The sequence below is a fragment of the Centrocercus urophasianus genome, unplaced genomic scaffold (genome assembly GCF_019232065.1).
Source record: "Centrocercus urophasianus isolate 14NV4802_14NV808 unplaced genomic scaffold, USGS_Curo_1.0 seq_33, whole genome shotgun sequence".
Classification (NCBI taxonomy): Eukaryota; Metazoa; Chordata; class Aves; order Galliformes; family Phasianidae; genus Centrocercus; species Centrocercus urophasianus.
The window spans coordinates 4708425-4728433 of record NW_024884900.1 but is presented as its reverse complement, the minus strand read 5'-3'; the positions used below and the strand labels follow the sequence as shown (position 1 = coordinate 4728433).

Here is a 20009-nt window from a genome sequence, read left to right as displayed (position 1 = left end):
TTAGAACTGAACAATAGTTGGGCTCCAAAAGGTGGGAACAGACCGTTTCTGGGCATTCTTATACCCAGAACACATCAGAACACACACACACACACACACACACCCGGCCGTTGCTCCCCGCTCTCCCTCACGCGAGCAGGGCTCCCTGCCAGCCCCTCAGCCCCAGCTGCTCCGCACCTCTCGGCTGCCGTCCCACGGCCGCCGCTCAGGAGCAAATGGCCGCGCTCCCAACCCCGGCCCCGCCGCCTCCCGCCCGTTGCTAAGGAGCCGCCGTTGCCATGGGAAGCCGGAGGGCGCATGCGCGCGGTTGTGGAAGTGCCCGGATGCAGCGGGAGGCGGTGCTGCCGCCATATTTGCCCGGAGAGCAGCGAGCTGGTAGCCGCTGAGCCCCCCAGACCCCATCGGCTTCCATCCGCCCCGTACGCTCCCCGACGCCGCTCCGCCTGCAGGACATGGACGATCGGGAGGACCTCGTCTATCAGGCTAAGTTGGCCGAGCAGGCCGAGCGCTACGATGGTGAGCGCCGGCTGGGAAGGCCGTGCAAGGCCAAGGGGAGAGGGAGGGAGCGGCCACAAAATGGCGGCTGGGCGGGGGCGGGGGGGCAGGGGCGGAGGAGGGGGGCGCCGACAAAATGGCGACGGGGAGCGCCCCGAGGGCCGCGGAGCCGGGGATGGGGGGCCCCGAACGAGCGGGCGGCTGCGGCCTGGGCGTGGCCCGCTTCGGGGGGCGGTGGCGGCAGAAGCCGGGAATAAAATGGCGGCCGCGAAGGGCGAGTCCCGGGGGGGAAGGGGAGCCGCCCCCGCCTCGGGGGTCCGACAAAGAGACCCCGCATCCTGCGGGTGGCGGCGGGCGGCTCACCTGTGGTGCGGGGCCGTGCCGCCCTCCGGCCCCGCGGAGCTCGGCGCTGTGGGGCCGAGGTTGGTTCGCCGCAGACAACGCCCCGCGCCGGCCCTCGGGAGGCGATGCCGGAGGGGCCCGAGGGAGCGGGATGGCGCTTCTCTTTCTCTCCCTTCGCTTTCCGTTGGAGCCCGTAGAGGGACAGCTCTCACCCTGCAGCGCTGCCCGGCATTACCTAAAGGAAGAGCACATGCTCGCGTTACGTGCTGGAAATCATTACAGACCGTTTTACATTGCCGCTTTGTCTTTTTTTTTTTTTCTTTTTTTCCCCCCCTGTTCACCTTATGAACAACTTCATGAGCTCCGTGCCCGATCCCTTCATAGCAGGGGAAAAAAGGGGCGGTGGGAAGGAGCTGGCAGCCCCGGATGGTGTTTCTTGCCCCCAAAATGTCTGCCGTGTGAGTGTTGCCTTCAAGGTGCTTTTCTTGCCTATAGCAGAAAGGGCCTTTAATTTTCTCGGTGGTGTTAATCATCTGGGATTGTTCCTTCTGCCCTCAGACCCGTGTTTATGCATTTCAAGTGGAAGAAACACAAGTGTGTGAATAGGGTGTGAGTACAGTTAGGTTTCATTTAGAAGTAGGGAGATGCTGTGGATCCTTGAGTTGGTCACAGTTTTCACAGAGCAGAGGAGTCAGCTGGTGAGAATTAGGCATTGTTCTCCGAGTTATTGCTTAGAAACCTTCTGATAATGTGATTCCAAAACATCTGAGAAATACGCATTTTGGGGAGGAAAACAGAACCTCAAATGAAGGAAGGAGTAATTAAGACCATCTGCAGTGAATGTTCTGGTAGGAAGTAGGGTAGGGATAAGAATCCCACTGGGTGACAGCAGCCAAATAGGCTCCTCACTGTTAATGTAGGGGCTTAAAGGGAAAAAATGCCCCCCCAAACCTGGTATTGTGGGGTGACTGAGGTCCACCTCTCCAAGTAAGATGCAGCTCATAATAGGAGAGCAACATCTGTGGGTACAAGTGGTTGAGGAGGGGGTTGTAGATTTGGGGTGTGTTTGTTTTTTTTGTCTCCTTAGCAGTGTGGGATGGGAAGGTGCATTGTTCTCCCTGCTGCCATCTTCCACAAAGACCACAAAGCAGTATTGCTGGAGTTGAGTGTTTGTGTGTGGGGTGGGGGAAGGTTTGTCCACCTGGTACAGGTGAGTGTCAGTGCAGCACTGAGCACTGGCTGTGGTTTGATTGGAACCCCAAACCAGCTGTCTGGGGGGTTAATTATCTTTGGGAGCTTTTGAGGTGTAACTGTCTGATGCTTTCCTAGATAAATGGTAAATCACTTCTTTGGAAAGTAATCAGATCCCACCCCATCATAGCAATCTACAACACAGCCTGATTTCCTGACGAAAAAGAAAGGGTTGATAGAGATTGCCTTTGTGTGGCATTTCTGTCAGTGGGCTTTCCATCCCAATGCTCCCATGGATGTTTGCAGAATGAATTGGCTAGATCAGAATTCAGAGGCTTGTGGCTTCTGAATGGCAACGAGAACATGATCACCAAGGAGGTGATGATAAGTTTAGTGTTCTTATCTTTAAAGCAATATTGTGGGTTTTAGACTTGCAGAATTTGTTGGCATCGAGTTGAGTCAACAGATTTAAGGTGCATCCCTTAATTCTCTTAAAGGTGTCCTCCTTTCTCATGTCCCTGGCCTTGAAAAATATGTACTGTAGGTGCAGGTTTAGCATCTAATTCCGTGTTCTTGTTCAGTTGGAACCAATTAAAAAATGAAAAGTATATTTTGTTCTCATTTATATGAAATACTGCGTTCCTGCTGAGGCTGCTCACTGTGAATGAAACGGTGTGGGGAAGTGAAGTGATGCTTAGTTTTGTTCTTTAGCTTTGTCTTTGAGATACGTGATGGTGAGGTAACAGTTAATAACTTTCAGATGCTACTGATGGTAAGTACTGGCTACAAATATGCTGGAATAGAAACCTGTTCTGCGACTTGAATATGAATGTAAAATGTCAATTTTTAATGTTTAATGTTAGGATAGCATTACGTTCTGCCCCATCTTTCTCACTGAGACTCAGCATGCTGTGTGCTTAGAACAGCCATGATCCATGGCATTTAAGGCAGCTCCTAAGGTAGGCATCTAACAAGTTTTTTGGTTTTTTTTTTAGTTACATGACCCACTTAAGTTCAGAAGCTTGCAAGCTGTGCCTGCGAGTTGTTGGGAATCTAGTCCTGTGCCTGCACAGCCCTTGGGTACATTGGCCCAGATTAAGAGGACATCTTTCTTGGGTGCTTTTGCAGTGTAAATAACGCTTAAGCTGTGATCTCTAGAGATAGTGAGAGATCTGGGTGTCTGACTATCTTTACAGATCTGCTTAGGCATGTCATGACAGACCACAAAATGCCAGGAAGCTTACTTGTGTTAGAGTAAGCTTTGTGACAAATCATACTTCAGAAAAAAAAATCACACTTACCTGCAGTTCACAGTATCATAAAATGGGCTGGGTTGAAAAGGACCACAGTGATCATCTGGTTTCACCCCCTGCTATGTGCAGCATTGCCAACTAGCAGACCCGGCTCCCAGAGCCACGTTGCCTTGAGTGCCTCCAAGGATGGGGCATCCACCACCTCCTTGGGCAACCTGTTCCAGTGTGTCAGCACTCTGTGTGAAAACCCTCTGAGTTCCTTCAAAGACTGTTATCAATAGTATAATATATGTATGAAATGTCTTTTCTGGGGAACAACTGGAGTAGATAAAACTGCGTTGGTTTATGAAATCACCTTACTAACGTTTTACTTTCTTACATCAAGAGATTGTATGTATCTGCCTTCTCACGGACTGCTGAATGTCAAAACTAACTCTCCGTTGCAGAAGCTAGGTAGCACCTTTCTTCTCATCAGTTGAGAAGCATGCTAGGATAGAAGGTAAGCTCTGGGTGAACACTGCGGGTGCTTCAGTCCTGCTAGCAGTTTTGTGCCACAGATCTTGAAATACATGATTTGAAATTTACCCAGGGTGAAGTAGGTGAGGATAATAGGTCAGTTTACAGCTGGGAAGAAGATAATTGGCAGCTCTACTGATTCCCAGCACAGCAAGTCAACACGTAACTCCCATGTTGCTATTAACTCACTGCCGGAAAAGCAAGCCTTCACTCTGAAGGCAGTAAGGTGTGCTGCAGTACACTGAATCCAAGATCTGAACATGCTGTAGAATGAGTTGGCTCATGGTAGCAGGACTTGCAGTTACAGCTTGATGAAGAATCAAGTTCTCATTTCTGACACAGATTAATGATTAAGTTGTTCATTATTTTCAGTCTGCAGTGGTCCTCTTTCAGGTAAATAATGTACGTGTATCTAAGGGGTGTAATTCGCCTCTCCCAGCAGAGTTCTGTGAGAGGACCTTCCATAATTTCCTTCCTGAAGCTTCTGAGATACCAGAAGTGTTGAGCATCCAAACTTAGACGGCTTGGTGCTCTGCAGGGAGGCCACATACTGGGTAGTGCCCACTAACTTGCTCAAGTCCTTGTGTAAGAAGACTGTAGTAGCAGATCTCAGTCAAACTGCAATGTGTGATGAGACTCAGCCCTTGTGTTTGCCTGTGTCTGCTTTCAAACTGACTCTTGTCAGTAGTCCTCTTTGTTCTAGGAAAACACATCTTCCCAACTTGAAGATGTAGAAATGACTTAGAAATTGTGTTGGTAGTCTATGGGATTGATTGTGCAGAAAATGCCACTGTTACTTGGATTATTTGGCCTAGATCATGTATATCTTCAAGAGCATTGAAGTAGTTACAAGTGGTTTGTAGAACTGTGTGGTGCAGAGTCGTACAGTCAAATGTTGGAGTTGTCTGGGATGCACAGGCAGTTAAAATCTTAGTTTCTCTTGCCTTGGATTTGGAGCTGATCACTGCAGTGAGGAGGATGGTGCCTGCTGATATCGAATGGATCAGAGGGCTGCACGTCTGGAGAGAATGGAATCTATAGGCTGTAGTTCTCATGGTTACACATCACTTAACAGGGAAAACATGTGCCATTATTTCTGCTGCTCTCTGGTCTTTATTGCTCTTAGCAATTTGCTGTGACTATTAAATTAGTACTGAACATTCTTTTTTTTCTGGATCCACTTACAAAAGCTAGCATACTTCCTAGCAGTGATCACTGTGTGGTTCCACTGGTGATCTTACTCTGCTCTGAGCACTGAGCCTGTATTCATGCCATTTGCTCTCTTTCAGCCAAGTGTCCGTCCATGGGAGGATCTGATCTGTATCTGATAGCAGTAGAGTTCGTTAAAGAACCTCGGTGAGGGGCCCTGGCAAATGCCTCGAGGAAATCTGGGTAGATTGAATCCCTCGTGTCCTCCTTGTCCATGGGTGTGACTTGCTCAGAGCAGCAGAGTAGATCTGTGGGGCATTGTGTGCGCTTACAGAAAGCCATGCTCTTCAATATAGCATTTATGATCCACTCATTATTTTTTTTTAATGAAATAATTGCTCTTGAGCACTTGGAAGTGTTATGTTAATAGCAGTTCTCCTTTAATATCTGCTGGCACGTTTCTTAAAAGCCTTCTTCCTTCTGCTGCTGAAATCTTAGAGAACATGCATGAGTTGGGGATCAGGTACTCCATTCTGGGTCCTTCTGGTGTGTTGGTGGCTGTGTTTGGGTTGTGCCTTTACCAGTAGTGCAAATACTGGTTGTGGTGAACACAGGTGAGCTAAGAGGCATTGTCTTCCCCCATCAGCCATAGCTCAGGCCAAGTGGTTTCTGTTGCCACTTGTGTTAATTACTGACCTAGACTTGCATTTTCAGTCTGAGTAGCATAGATGATAATGCTGTCAGGTTTGTTCTGGTGTTGTTTGATGCACAGTGCTGCTCCTTCCTAAGGTCTGCTGTTAAATGTTGGATTCTGCTTGGAAAAGCTTGTAATTCTTCCAGAAAATGTGCAGCGTGTTGCCTTCTTCTATGCTTTACATAAGGATGCTCCAGTTCCTGAATTGTTGGGACTTCTGGAGTTTGAGGAACAGAAAATACTTGGAGTGTCTCTTTATTTTTCCCCCGATAAAGAGATGTTCGCTCTTTTGTTCTGTATGTTTCCTCATCACTTCTGCCCTAATAGATGGCTATCAGTGCTGTGCTTCTTAACTCTTCTAAACTTCCCCCATTACTTTTTAGTGCACACTCAATTAACTTTGTGGCTTTGTGTGGGTCCATTAGCATTTAAAGCAAATGGCTTTATTTCTTGCACAAGGGTTGTCTGTTCTGGAGGCTTCTCTGCTTTGTGATGGATTGCAGTCCTCCCATAGAAGTACACTACTGCATTGTATTGTTCTTGTTCCATGGTTGTGCTTTCAAGGCACTGTGTTGTAGATCAGTTCATTTGACTATATATATTTATATCTATCTATCTATATATATATATATATATATATATATATATATACATACTTATTTTTAAAGAAATGGATACACCTTCAGCATTTAAAACTTCAGTTTTGGCTGTTCCTCTACCTATTGGAAAAGGTAGAAAAACCGTAGTTCTGCTTAAGGGATTTAGAAAGCTTCATTGTGATTTACAGGCACGCCAAACTCTGTATTTTGGGACTTAAAGCTGTAATCTTCCTCCTCTCTAAAACAGAAGGCCCAGCCCCACGGCACGCACCCTCCTGTAGGTAGTAGCCCTCAGTGTGGCAGCCTCTGCCCTATTTCTTGGTGCTGCTCAGGCTGTGGCTGTGTCCCTGTGTGTCCTCCATGTGGCTGCAGGTCAGTCAGCACCTCGGTGCTGCCAGAGCCAGCCGTGGTCCTGGCAGTGTGAGGGACAGATGACTAACAGTGCCCACATTGGTTTGGTGTGCTGTGCTGTGGAGGCACAGGCAGTGTTGTGTCTCTCTGAAATGCTTTTTTTTCCCCCATAAAATATGTAAATGGAATTACCTGCTTAGTCAGAAATGTTCGTTTCTTGTAATACTTTTCAAAAACAGCCCATGGCAGAGGCCTGAGGAAGGACAGAAGTCTGTAGATCTCCAGAATATTCTCCTGCCCTCTCAATTTGTACTTTGGGGGTTTCCTGCTCTGATTGTGGCACGATGTGATGGTATAATATGGTGACAGCCACGAGGCTTAATTACAAGCTCTTTTGGAATCCATGTAACGCTGCTACTTCTCTAATGCAGCATTAACATCTTCAGATGGGATGTGCAGTGAGTTGTTATTGCTGCCATAATCCTTCTTATTGAGATGTAATCTGAGACTTGTTCTTTGTCATGAACCGTCTCCAAGCTTTTCATCTCTGCGTAGGATCTTCCAGACAGCTGAAGCTGCACCTAGAATACAAAATACTTGTTCTGCTTGTGGCCATGTCTTTGTATAGAATATTTCTTGGTCTAGAATAAGGCTGCTTTTTTTTCCCAATTGGTGAATGTACAGGTGTGCTCCTTCATTTTTCAAGGATGTAGGAGCCCAGAAACTTGCTGTACGTGTTTCTCACCTCCATGTTTCTGGAGCAGTTAATTACCTACATACATCACACTAACGTGTAAAGAGATGCAGAGCTTTGGACACTGCGTGTTTGGCTAAAGTGATCATTTCCATCAGAACAAAGATCTTCACACTGGTGGTGGGTGCCTGGAAGTGAGCATGGAAGATGAAGAGCCCAGCATCTCCACCTCCTCTGTGGTCTTCACTTTCTAGAGGATATTTCTTCAGCTCATGAACTTCTGTGACTAACGAGTGAAAGGAGGGCTGTGCATTCATGGCTGCAGTGGCAGCTACATTCACAGGTTAATCTCTCAAGCTGAAGCTGCAGTACTATTTCAATTACTTTTCTTATCTGAGGGCAGTTAACCATTAAGCTAAACTACGAGCCGTATGATTCTTGCTGGAGCTTGGCAGAGGTACCAACTAGCAGGGACTGCAAGTCTTCATTTGTGTTCGTCGTCCTTCACAAGAGCAAACGCTGAGGCAGGCAGACTGCCTTGAATGTATATGTGCTGCATAAGGAGCATCAAAATCTGAGCACAGAACTCATAGTTTAAGGAAAAAAATCAAAGTTTTCAAGTGATTTGAGTAGATGGCAGGGTCATCCTTTAGGAAATAAATCCTAGAGCATCCACTGTTTAAGTTGCTTGCTGTAACTGTGTAGTACTGCTTTGAACGTGGCTAGTTTAAATTACAAGACTGTGCTTATGTTAACTGGATTTAAAGAGTGGTTTAGGATGACTTTTTGAAAGCATCACTTTTTGTCACTTCAGGAGCTGGAGCAGCAGAATGTACTGCTAGAGGTAGGGCTGTTTTTTCTCCTGATGAGAACAGAGCTGCTAGTAAATTGTCCTGCATATATGGCAACCTGCTGGAGACTGATAACAGCATTCCTGCAAGGGAGAAAATTGAGGCTAGAGTTCTATTACTGAAATGGCTTCTGCCTGCAAAGGTGATGAGTTTTGGCACCTGATGGAAGAGGGAATGACAGTTCGGATTCACTTGCTGCTTCTTACTTACTGCAGAACACGTGGATGTTTGGGGGTGCAGGAGGATGAGGATGTGATGTAGGTAGGGTTAGGGTGCTGCTGGGGGCTCGGTCTCTCATGAATGGCTTTCCTGTCTGTGGGATTCTCATCTGCTCTAGAAGCTGAAAGGTAAAGGTTGAATGAGCTGAAGCACTCTTTGGCAGGAGATAACGTAGGGCTTCTGGGCGCTCAGACCAAGCTCTCAGCTCATAGGTAATAATTTCAGCCTTTATTTTTCTGTTGTGTCATAGGAAATCATAATGTGATGAGGTAATGAAAGGATTAAAGCCTTCCTTAAGTAGTTCAGGCTTTTACTTTCATTTGGATATAGAAAAGCTGTATTTAGGAATCATTTTTTTCGCCTGAGGTTTGGAAGTCTTTTCTAAATGGTTTAAGCTATAAATACAAGTTACATTCAGCGTGTTATTTTTCCAATGCAAACAGTTGTGTGGCATGGCTAGGTGGTGCTGCTCTGCTTATCCTCAGGAGGGCTCTTTTGTCACTTCTCCAAGCAGTCAATTTTTCTTCTGGTGGTTTCCACTTGCAACTTTGACTTGCTTCCCTAATGGCAGCATTCTTGCTGCTTTGCTTCCATGGGGTCCTTCTGCTAAGCTGGTTTTGTTTGTGTCTCAAACTGTCTTTAAGGAATGTTTTGGGTGCCCCTGTCAAATGCACTTCAAAGAGTGTCAGGCAGTTCCTTTGTGTAGGTGCTCACTGCCTTGTTTGGAGCATTCCTCTGTAAAAGCAAGGTGTAACTGTAGGAAAGGAGGAGGGAGCCTATTTTGACAAGTTATCATTAATGCACAGCTTCTCTTGAATGGTTTGAAAGATGTTTTAATGATGAGAATAACTGCGTGACCTTTTCATCCTAGAAATGGTTGAATCAATGAAGAAAGTGGCTGGAATGGATGTGGAGTTGACAGTGGAAGAAAGAAACCTGCTTTCTGTTGCGTATAAAAACGTGATTGGAGCCAGAAGAGCTTCCTGGAGAATAATCAGCAGCATTGAACAGAAAGAAGAAAACAAAGGAGGAGAAGATAAATTAAAAATGATTCGGGAATATCGGCAAATGGTAAGATTTGTTGGTGCTGGAGCACAGCGCCGTTTGGCTAAACAAAACCTGGACTCTGGGTTTGTTACCCTGAAGTTTAAGCACTCCCATGTTTGTAGGAACAGGGAGTATTAAGATATTGTGGTCATCTCAACTGTGAAACTTGGATGTGTAGTGAGCTGTAGGGCCTTGCTATTTTCTTCCTTCAGAAAGGGGGGAAGAATAGATGGAAATAACTGACTGGTGAGTCTAGTCAGCCTGTGCAGCTTTACCTAAAATGGAGAACTTGGAGCGAGCTTAGCCTTTCATCAGTGAGGGCTAATGAAACGCTCGGCTGTTAGAACAGGGAGCTGTTCCTGCCCCCACCCTGGCCTCCTTAAGTGATGCTTTAATGTGGAGCAGACGTTCTCCTGTAGAAATGAAATCCGACGTGTTTCTGCAGAGCCTTCAGATCCATCCCTGCAGGATCAGTGCCTCCACGGCTCCCATCTTCACTTGCAGAGAAACAGTGGAGTGTCTCTTTTAACCACCTGGCACTGATTCGTACACTGTCAGTGGAAACGATGTTGGCTTGGAACTCTCTTCTGAAGAATGGCTCTGGACTGCTTTCTTTTGACTCATAGCATTTGTTTGCTCCATGGAATTGTTCAAGTTCGGAGTTTCTAATTTTATACTGGCGTGCTGATGGGGTGAAGCTCTGCCAGTTACATACAGTCCCAAATACCATTTTTTGATGGGTATCTGAAGTCTTCCTAGCAGAGCATAAAAATTAAGGCAGTATCATTTGTTTTAAACTTCATGCTTTCAAGTTGTGGTGTTTTGGTGTTTTTTTTTTTTCCTTTGCTTGACATTTTGTGGGCAGTTTATTATCTTTTCAGAGATCCTTTAATAGTGAGAAGACTTTTCATTGTCTCTGGATGTCTGTAGAATACATTGTTCTGCATTTCTATTTAAAGCAAGCAAGTGCTGTGCAGAGCAGACTGACGAGCAAGAAATGCATGCAGTCCTTGAAGTAGTGCATTGAGATAAATGTACGGGCCACACAGAGTGCACTGCTGTGCAACAGTACTTCCATCTGTTAAATTCTTCAAGGAAGAGCCATCACAGGTCCTTCTGGGTGCTGTAGGCTTTAGGTGGAAGAATGCAGTGGGGAGCACAGGAGTGCATTTCCATGCTGAAGAAAGAGCAGATGTGTCTGCCTGCCTGGCCTGGGTGCCCCGGAGGCTCGTGCTGTTGGCTGTAGCCGAAGTCCTGTTTGTAGTTACTGGAAGACTTACCTGGTACATGGAGAGCATTAATGGGTTGGTTAAGACAGAATTTGAGCAATAAGGGCCTAAAGAATATATGCAAAGTTTTGGGTGCAGCTTCTCTTTCGCTGCTGAGAGCATGAGAGCTGCAGAACTGCCCTGCTGTCATACTCAGTGCTTGGGGGAGCAGGTGAGGTCTGGAGAGTTGGGGTTATCTTGCTTACTACCTGTCATGTCAACAAATACATACTGCTACTTCATTTCTCATTTTCAATTGAATGTTGTTAAGAGATCCTTCCTGTGCTTGCAAGACTTCGAGGAAGAAGAAGGGGGAAAAAAGTGCTTTTTTGGGGGACCAGCAGGCCAAGCTTAAAGTACTGAGGAGTGGACAGGAGCACTGGTGGAGAAATCCTCCCCTGTGACCAGACCCAGAGGTGGGCTGGCACAGCCAGAAATTGCTGCTTGAGTTGAAATAAAAGATGTAGTTTGTGTGCAAGTAATGGACGTTTCTTGTCTGTGTTGGTGTTTGTTATAATTTAACAGTTCTTGGTTGTGTTCAGACTCCATAGACGTTAAGTTACGAGCCAGTATGACTTGGGAAGCATCTCAAGGGGTGATGGTGTGAGATGTTAAGACAGATGTAGCAGAATGCATTGTAGCCATGTGGAAAAAATGCTGCCTATGTGATTCCTGCTTTATTTTGGGCGTGTGGCCACGTGGATGTGCAGAAGTGGAGCTCCTGGCTCCATTGCATCTCTGTGGATGAGAACACAGGCTTTCTTAGCTTGTCCTTGAGCGGATGAAGCAGCGTGTGTTTGCAGACGGTGCAGCTCACATCCTCGCTCTAAGACCAAATCCCTTCACTAATAGCATAGGCCAAGTGTTCCCCTCCCCCTTAAGGTCTGTATTTACGTGTGTTTTAGTGCTTGTGTTTAGCAAGCTGGGCTGTGTTTTGGGGAAGCTGCAGGGCTGCCTTCGCCTCTTCGTACATAGCCTGCATGTTAGGCTGTGTGTTGATGTGCTCTTTGTTTTTCAGGGGCACAAGGAGGAAGGCAGCTCACAGGTTTCAGCAGCTGCTGCCTACTGCACTGGTTTCATGGTGCATCCCAGTTATGAGGCACAGCTCTTCTGTGGGCTAAATACTGAACTAGGGCAAGGAATTAGAGCAGGCCCCGACCTCCTGGTGGTTTCCAGTAAGTTTCTTTGTTGCAGTCGCCAGGTGGTTTACAGGGCTCTGTACCTGCAGAGCTGAGAACACAGTCTGAAATCTGCTTAAACTAGCACTGCTATTAAAGGGAGGCACAGTAGTGACCACTGCACACCTACTGGGATGAGCCATCTCTCCTTGCCAGTCAGAGCCTGTAGTTCTGTGTGTTGTGTTTTGAGCTGTAAAACTGCCTGTTCCGAGTGCTCTGAACAGGCGTAGTGTGGGCTCCCGTGCTGGCTTTGCAAAGCTCAGTGATCCAGTCTGAGTGAAGATCCTTTTTATAAAAGATCTCTTAGGATTTGGGGAGAGGGGAGTGGGCTGTGGGGTGGGGTGGGAGGTTTATTTTTTGTTCTTAACTCAGTGTGCTGGTCAGCAGCTGATCTCTGGTAACTCATGTGAGTGATCCTTGAAACACAGCTGAAAAAGGTCTGAGATGAAATGGAACTTTGTATATGTGTGGTTTAACAAAAGAAGATCAGAAACTGATTTATTCTTTGCAGTTTTGCTGAAGATCTCTGCAAAAGAAGTCATTGAGAAAGAGGATCAAGAGGAAAGAAGTTTGCAGGAACTGACTGCTGGCAAAGGTTTTATAGCTTTTGTAGCACAAGAATATATGAAGTAGATACTTCAAGTGACCATATTTCAGCAACTTCCTTAAGCATTTGTCACGTAACTAAGTATAGCAGTTAACTCTCCCCTTGAGTGTTGGGGCATCCCGACATTGTTTACACAGACATCTGCTGCAGATGAATTTACCTAAAGGAGCTTTTCCATGTCTGTAACTTGGTACAACTTGGAATGTGCCAGTTTAACTGCTTTTAGATCTGCACCCTCAAGAGCTCTTGAGGGTAGATGTGGGTACAGACCGTGATGGTTTGGGAGCTCTGCAGTGATGCTGCATGGTGAGAGCATCGCTGTGTGAGAGAAAGCTGCATGGTGGAGGGCTGAGAAGGGCAGTGGCTGCCTGTGGTGTGAGATGGGCAGCTCATTGAAGCTGATGTTGATGCCTTCCCTTGAAAACCTCTGCTTTACGGAACCTAACAGTGGCTTGAGCCAAAGTTGTCTCTAGCTGTTACTGTGCAAGTTAGTGCTGAATTGTGAGAGAGCAGTGGTGGGTTGCTGTGCACTTTGCCAACCCCTCCTACTGCGAGTAACAAGGAATGCTTGGAACAAATCTGTTGTGGGCAATGCTGATGTGCCAAGACAGTTTTTAGGTTGTTTTTCTTGAAGGTGCTTCATTTCTTTGCTTTCAGGTGTGACACTTCCTATGGTAGAAACCAGCCTTGTAACCCTTGCTTTATATTCTAAATCAGGAAGAAGAAGTGATGTGGCCGTTTCCATCCGTGGCTGTTAAAGTCCTCATATAAGACTTTATTGGTTTTCCTTTGTTGCTGACCTTGCTGTTAGTGCTTATGGTTTTTGCTGTGCTTTGCTTGTTTTATCACCTGCTCCTGAAGTTTGTATTTTTTCTGGACTTGTTTCTTCTGTCTGACACTTTTGATCTGTTATTACAGGTTTTTGTTGTAGGGCTCTCTGTTAGACTGTGTGTCCCAGGTGGGCAGTGACAACCTGTTGTGAATGTGTAGCTTAACCCCAGGGATGAGATGGAGTTGAGCATTCAGATTGTTCCCCTTCACCATTACCACCTCAGGGCAGCCTTCCAGCTCAAAACTGTGAGGCATTGGTTGTGCAAGTCTTGCAGTGAGGAACGATATGCTGAGACAGACGTAATGCAACTGTCCAGCAAGATGTTTTCCAGGGAATGTGTTATTCTGTTACTCAGTTATGCATTTCATCATCCATCAGTCCTTGCCTCTGTGTCCCAGCTGATTGCCCCGTGCTGTTTTTGTTTAATGTACCTGTGGACAGCTGAATTGTTATTCTGGTTTTTGTTTTCCCCCTCCTTGGATTTCTGTCACCTGTTTGATATTGTTTTTGCAACAGCCTTTCAGTCTCAGTGCTGACCTTGCCTCGTTGTGGTTATTTTTCTTTTTAGGTTGAGACTGAACTGAAGTTAATCTGTTGTGACATTCTGGATGTACTGGACAAACACCTCATTCCAGCAGCTAACACTGGCGAGTCCAAGGTTTTCTATTACAAAATGTAAGTGTTGCCATGCGAGGCGAGGGCTGCATGTTGGAGCTGGAATAGATAACAAGAGTACAGTGGCTACAAATGGTTGTTTTTCTGCACAGTTGAGGATGGTAATTTCTTCCTGGAAGAGGGCAGTTCAGTTGTGTGTAATGAATATCCCTTTTTGTCTGCTTTTGGGGTGTTGGTGGCAGACAGAGCTTTAGGCCAGTTCAGAACAAGATGCTCAGAGCTTCTCAGGAGCTGTTGTGCAGATTTGAAGTGTACTAACCATTTTCTCTGAGGTAATACAGGGTCTCATCTCTGCTGTAGTGCTTCCTTGTATGAGCTGTGATCGTCCAATCTTGAAGTGTCTTTAAATGATCCCCTCTATTTGAGGTATCCCTATTGCTGCAGGTTTAACAAAACCTCGCTATTAGTTGAGGTGCAGTTGTACAGCTGCACAGGGGGGTCATGGGGAGAACAGTACTGTGACTTCTGTGCCAGTGCAACAGAAATGCAGATATTTTTTTCCTGCTCAAACCTCGGCTTGAAACTCACCGAGGCCCTGAGGTCTGGACAGTAATTCAGCAGTAACATCCCTTACTGTGTAAATGTATAACATAGATTTTGGAACTAAGCAGTTTTTGTGGCTGGTGTGGAAGTAAAGACTAACGAGTTCTCGTTTGTTCTGTTCTTGCTTTCAGGAAGGGGGACTACCATAGGTATCTGGCTGAGTTTGCCACAGGAAATGACAGGAAGGAGGCTGCAGAGAACAGCTTGGTGGCTTACAAGGCTGCTAGTGATATTGCAATGACAGAACTCCCACCAACACATCCTATCCGCCTAGGACTTGCCCTCAACTTCTCTGTATTCTACTATGAAATTCTTAATTCTCCTGATCGTGCCTGCAGGTGACTGAGAAGATGGGGGGGGATTTTCTGTGAATGCTCAACAAGCTGAATGTGATTCCCAGTTGGGTGTAATGTCTTTTAACTCAAACACTGGGCTGGCTTTTTTCTTGCTTTGTTTGAGGTTAAGGCTTTCAGCTTTTCCTTTTCAGCCCATTTGCATTTGTTTATCTGAGAGTAGATTATTGGGGAAGCAGAACAGCATTAACTTTGGATCAGTGAACCAGCGGCAGCTTGACAGCTTGCACGTTAACTGTGCACGTCCTTATCCTCAAGAAGTGTAACTGAACTTGGCTCTTGCTGCTGGCTCCTCAACAAGTCTTACACAACGTAGGAGAGGTCGTGGTCACGGAAATGAGTGACATCTACAGAATTATGATCTCATCTGTCTTTAGGGATTTAGTTTGCATGGGCATGAAAATGAGGAACAAAGCAAATGGAGTATTTCAGACCTGTCATTGCAGGTTAGGTAAATACTTTCTTAAAGCTTTTAGCGAACAGCAGCGCTGCAGGGTGTAGTAATGCTTAAGGAAACATAGATTGAGTCAGAACTGTTCTTAGGCACACAAAGTAGTCAGTTTTGAAGAAGAAAAAAGTCATAGAGGCTGTGGTTGTCATACAGCCAACTAGAAGATGGGTGCTCTGAGTAATGGGCTCGGTGTGTAGGCTTCTGAATTCCCTTTCTTAGTTGATGTTAAACTGGATTTATTCTGTGCTTACAGGTTGGCGAAAGCAGCTTTTGATGATGCTATTGCAGAACTGGATACGCTGAGTGAAGAAAGCTATAAGGACTCTACACTTATCATGCAGTTGTTACGTGATAACCTGACACTATGGACTTCAGACATGCAGGGTGATGGTAAGTGAGCTCAGCTCTGAACTCCTGCCTCTCCTCATTCCTGCCCAGAAAACATTTAGAAAATATTTACATCATGAATGGCAGCAGTAAAAACACTGACAAGGAAACTCTGTCCGCTAAAGGTGTGAGATAAGTAACGTTGTAAACATCAGTGGTTATTTTAAAAGCAGTGGCTTAATTAGTCTGTTTCGTTAGTCGCTTGTCACATTCATCTTCCAGTTCCCCTTTCAACCAGATATGAATTTCCAGTGCAGGAGGAAGTATTGTGAGTGGTCTGGTTCCTTCTCAGGTCACTTCTGATATTTGGATGTTTGAAAAGCTTTTCCTTCTTGAAGTACTGCCAGCAGATGTTAGGCTTGTGCCTCCACAGAGGGCATTGCCAGAGCAGAGACTGAGTGTCCCCAGCATGGGGCAGGGAGCGCTGCTGACTGACAGCTGGCAGTTAGTTGGTCCTAAGGAGGCTTTTTTCTCTTAGACTCTGGCATACAGTGCCAGGTGTAAATTGCATCGTTTGCCTTGTCCCACTTCTGGCAGTTTAAACATAACTTTATCAAGAGAGAGACCTTGTGCTTTTTGTTTGTTTGTTTAAAAAAAAAAGTTCTGGGAAGAAGTTTTCAAAAAAGCTGTTTTTTCTTTTACCTTAAGAGAAGAATGTGAGTCCTGTTGGAAGCATATTGCACACTTACATACTCAGAGGTCTGAAACAACATTGCAGCTTGACTTCAGATCCTAAATAAAACTGTAGGATGCTTATTTAAGACATTACTTGTACCATGGTGGTAGTCACAGGGCTTCTCTGTCCAGTGCTGTATCCCTCTGAAAGCAGCTGTAGCATTGCAGACTTCCTGCATGTTACCACGTGCATGCTGCAGTTAAAATGTTACCCCTTTTCTTTGGGCTTCCACCTACTGTAGGTGGATCAGCAGAGACACTGCTGTAACACTGCAGTGCTGTTAAGTGCCTTCCTTGCTGTGCTGAGGCACTGGGAAAGAAATTTCAGCACAGCTCACAAGGCTGGATGGCTGATGTGAGGTAATAGCTTTGAAACATCTTCCAGAAGTAACTGCTTGTGAGCTGTGTGACATTTCATTTCATACCACAAAAATGTAACTGTTTGCAGAGGCTCTTTACATACCTCTTTTGCATAATCCACGTTCAGATTTCTCATGTCATCATTAGCTCTGTAGCACAGAAAACCAGTGTTTCTGTTGTTCTGAAGCAGTTCAGAATCATGTTGTTACTGTTCATGGTGCATTCCAGAAGGACTGATTACAAAACTGCAAATACTGCAGAACTGCTTAAAACTCTTCTGCAGCTCAAGTTCCCAAAGAATGCAGTGTTTGAGTGATGTGCACACATGGAGGTGCCAAGCTGTGTTTTCTTACAGCATGCAGTGGATGCACGGAGTGCATTTGAAGCAGTTACTTCCAGAACTCAGTGTCCCAGAATGGCCTGGAGCCTTTAAGTACAGGCAGACGTTAATGGTGGCATTCAGAAAGGTGCTCGCTGCTACTGCTTTCCTGAGGGGTGGTGGTGACTTCCAAAAAGCCTTTTGATCATTTTGCCCACCTTGGGTTCAGTGGTGTAGGCTGCAGTGACATCCTGCAGTGGAGCATTGCTCAGCTGCTGCACCTCTTCATCTCATGCACCATGTTTACCTGTGCCATAGACAAGCTGTTCAGTTTACTTCCACGCTTCTGATGTCGTCTTCATATGATTCCTATTCTCCCCTTCTTTCCTGCTGTATAGATTCCTAAAGGAAAGTCCAACTGTTCTTTTCCTAAAAAGTCTACTTTGTAAGTCCTTGTCATGGCTCAATGAGCTTTGCAGCCTCAGTTTTCCTCTGATCACTAATCATGCTTGCCTCTGTCACTGTTTTGCTGCTGACAACTGCTTGTATCTTGGGCTCCATCGCAGGGCTGAGCGATGTTCTGATCTCTGACCTGTAGCTCAGGTCTGATACATGTAACTAAGTTCCAGCGTAACCCCAGTGTTTGGGAATTGAGCTGCGTACCTGGATGGAATATTAAGAATATTTAGGCATGAAAAGTACTTCCACTATTGCCTGTTACAGGACTATTTGCTTAAGTGCATTGGCTAGAGCATGCTCAGATCTTCTAATCGTCATCTTTGCTTAGGGCCTTGGCATTCTTCATTTGAACAACCTGTTTTTGTAGTTCTAAATGTAAATTTTGTTGTTGAACGCCACGTAGCCTGTGTTGAGAGAGTGTCAGGGATTGGAAGGGACCTCGAAAGATCATCTTAGTCCAGCCCCTCTGCCAGAGCAGGAGGCCACTCTCCCAAAGTGTGCCTTGCGTTGTGCCTGGTGGTAACTGTGGATCTGGATATGCTCTGAGCAGGCATTCCGATGATGTACTAAAAGTCATTGGTCTCATCTGAGTGGGTTTCATTGCAAATCATGTTTTGGACAGTTCTTGTTTGTGTGCCTTTAAGAGAGTGCCGCGTCACCTGGCTGAGGATCATTGTGAAGAAAGCATTTGTTCAGTTTGCAGTCAGTTAGCCTAATGTTGCATGCACTGTGGCCACAGCTGCAGTATGGTAACCTCTCCCTGCTGTGGCAGGGCTGTGAGCATTGCATGCACCTCCTGCCTGAGCCCTTAGGGTGGGCTTCCATTGCACTGCATGTTGCAGCCTGGTTGGACGGGTCCAAACCGGCTGCTTTTCCATAGGACACGAATTTCCACAAAGCATTCTTAATCACCTCAAGCCCAGGATTTCTTGTCATGTTGGATTTTACAGCAGGGAAGGCGTTCACCTGTCACTGGTGCCATTCTGTAAACTGGACTGCAGTCAGTTGCAGTTGCTGAGGCTGAGTGGGCTTAGGAAAAAATACTGGCGTTCTTTGGTGTTTTTGGTGCACAGTTTGTGGTAGCTGGTTGGTGAGATGTCCTTAGGGATCCCCAGAGTAGAAATGGGGTTCCATAGGAAGGCGTTCTGTGATTAAAGGACCTGCAGCTGCTCTGATGGTTTCCATCCTGCTGTTTATCTCCTGCTCAGCAACAGGGCTGATGGCACCAACAGGCTGATGGCACACAGCTTTCAGGGTGCTGGTTCCTTGTCTGTCCTTACAACAGCGTGTTCTCATGGCGCTGCAGTTATGGGATGAAGGGTGACCAGTTGGTTCCAAGGCTTAACGCCCATGGAAGCTTCGCTCCAGAACTGGCTGTTATGAGCGCGTGTCGTTTGTGCAAGTGTGAGTGAGTGTGGAATTGCATGGAAGTATTAATCTTAGGCGCTTGTTAAGGCTTTCTTCAGGACTCATTTTTAGGAGCTAACTTCTTCCTTACTTCTAAATGCTTCCATAGGTGAAGAACAGAATAAAGAAGCGCTGCAGGATGTGGAAGATGAAAACCAGTGAGACACAAAGGCCAACAAGAGAACCCATCTCTGACCACCCTTCCCCCTCCCCACAAAAACCCTCAGTGTCACTCTGAGAACCACCAAATCTGACTTTTACATTGGGTCTCAGAATTTAGGTTCCTGCCCTGTTGGGTTTCTTTATTTTTATTTTTTTTTTACACAGTTTAAAAGTTCTTAAAGGCAAGAGTGAATTTCTGTGGATTTTACTGGTGCCAGCTTTTAGGTTCTTTAAGACACTAACAGGACTGCATAAAGGCTTTTCAGCATTACTGTGTTGTCTCCTGCCAGCTGTGGTGATGGCCATTAGAAGTGGATGTGACACCTGGAGGCTGTTAGACTTGTAGGGGAGAGATTCCTTATCACGAGGTAGCATGCATGTGGTGGCATTTTTCTTTTTTTATAATTGTTTAAACTGAATTTTATACCGATGTTTAAACTTAATTGGATGTTTAGCTTGAAGTTACAGGTTGCATTGGGATGTATATTGTAGTGGGGTTACTGTAATAAAAAAAAAAAAAAAAAAAAAAGGAAAAAAAAAATCCTTCCAAACTGCTGAAATGTTGCTGAAAAACATGGTGCTGGTAACAGTTCAACAATCCGTGGCTGCTCATTCTTGCCTACTCTTTACTTTTCCTCAAAGCAGGTTAGCATTGAAGGTGGCATTGATAAGCCTGCATGCGTGTTCAATATTTTTTCTTTTCTCCCTCCCCCCTCCCCATCTCCCTTCGCTCGCTCAACCTCTTTTGTTCAGTATGTGTAACTTGAAGCTAATTTGTACTACTGGATATCTGACTGGAGCCACAGATACAGAATCTGTATTGTTCTTACTGAAACACAGCATGGAATTAACATTAAACTTAAATAAAACAAACCTAAATTAAAAATGCCAAATACTACTATGACTTTCCTTTATATTACTTCAGCAAGAAT

The 20009-nt window shown here is 45.6% G+C and overlaps 1 protein-coding gene across 2 annotated transcripts; it reads left to right on the top strand.

Moving 5' to 3' along the window:
* The first annotated feature begins 330 nt into the window (after positions 1–330).
* Positions 331–19606, top strand: YWHAE (tyrosine 3-monooxygenase/tryptophan 5-monooxygenase activation protein epsilon). 2 transcript variants are annotated; one of them, XM_042830121.1, is made up of 6 exons: positions 331–516; positions 9226–9425; positions 13855–13961; positions 14636–14842; positions 15562–15698; positions 19025–19606. In XM_042830121.1, exons 1-6 carry the CDS (start codon positions 453–455, stop codon positions 19075–19077), a joined length of 768 nt encoding a protein of 255 aa, XP_042686055.1. In that variant the 5' UTR covers positions 331–452; the 3' UTR covers positions 19078–19606. The 2 variants fall into 2 exon arrangements, with proteins under 2 accessions (XP_042686055.1, XP_042686056.1); XM_042830122.1 differs by lacking the exon at positions 331–516 and adding an exon at positions 3667–3780.
* The last annotated feature ends 403 nt before the right edge of the window (positions 19607–20009 follow it).

What these genes read in the sequence shown, in the direction of transcription:
- YWHAE (XM_042830121.1), top strand. Translation starts at nt 453, where the DNA reads ATGGACGATCGGGAGGACCTCGTCTATCAGGCTAAGTTGGCCGAGCAG. An exon ending in GCAGGCCGAGCGCTACGATG is followed by an intron (nt 517 to 9,225) that starts GTGAGCGCCGGC and finishes TTTTCATCCTAG; the next exon opens with AAATGGTTGAATCAATGAAG. An exon ending in TTCAGACATGCAGGGTGATG is followed by an intron (nt 15,699 to 19,024) that starts GTAAGTGAGCTC and finishes ATGCTTCCATAG; the next exon opens with GTGAAGAACAGAATAAAGAA.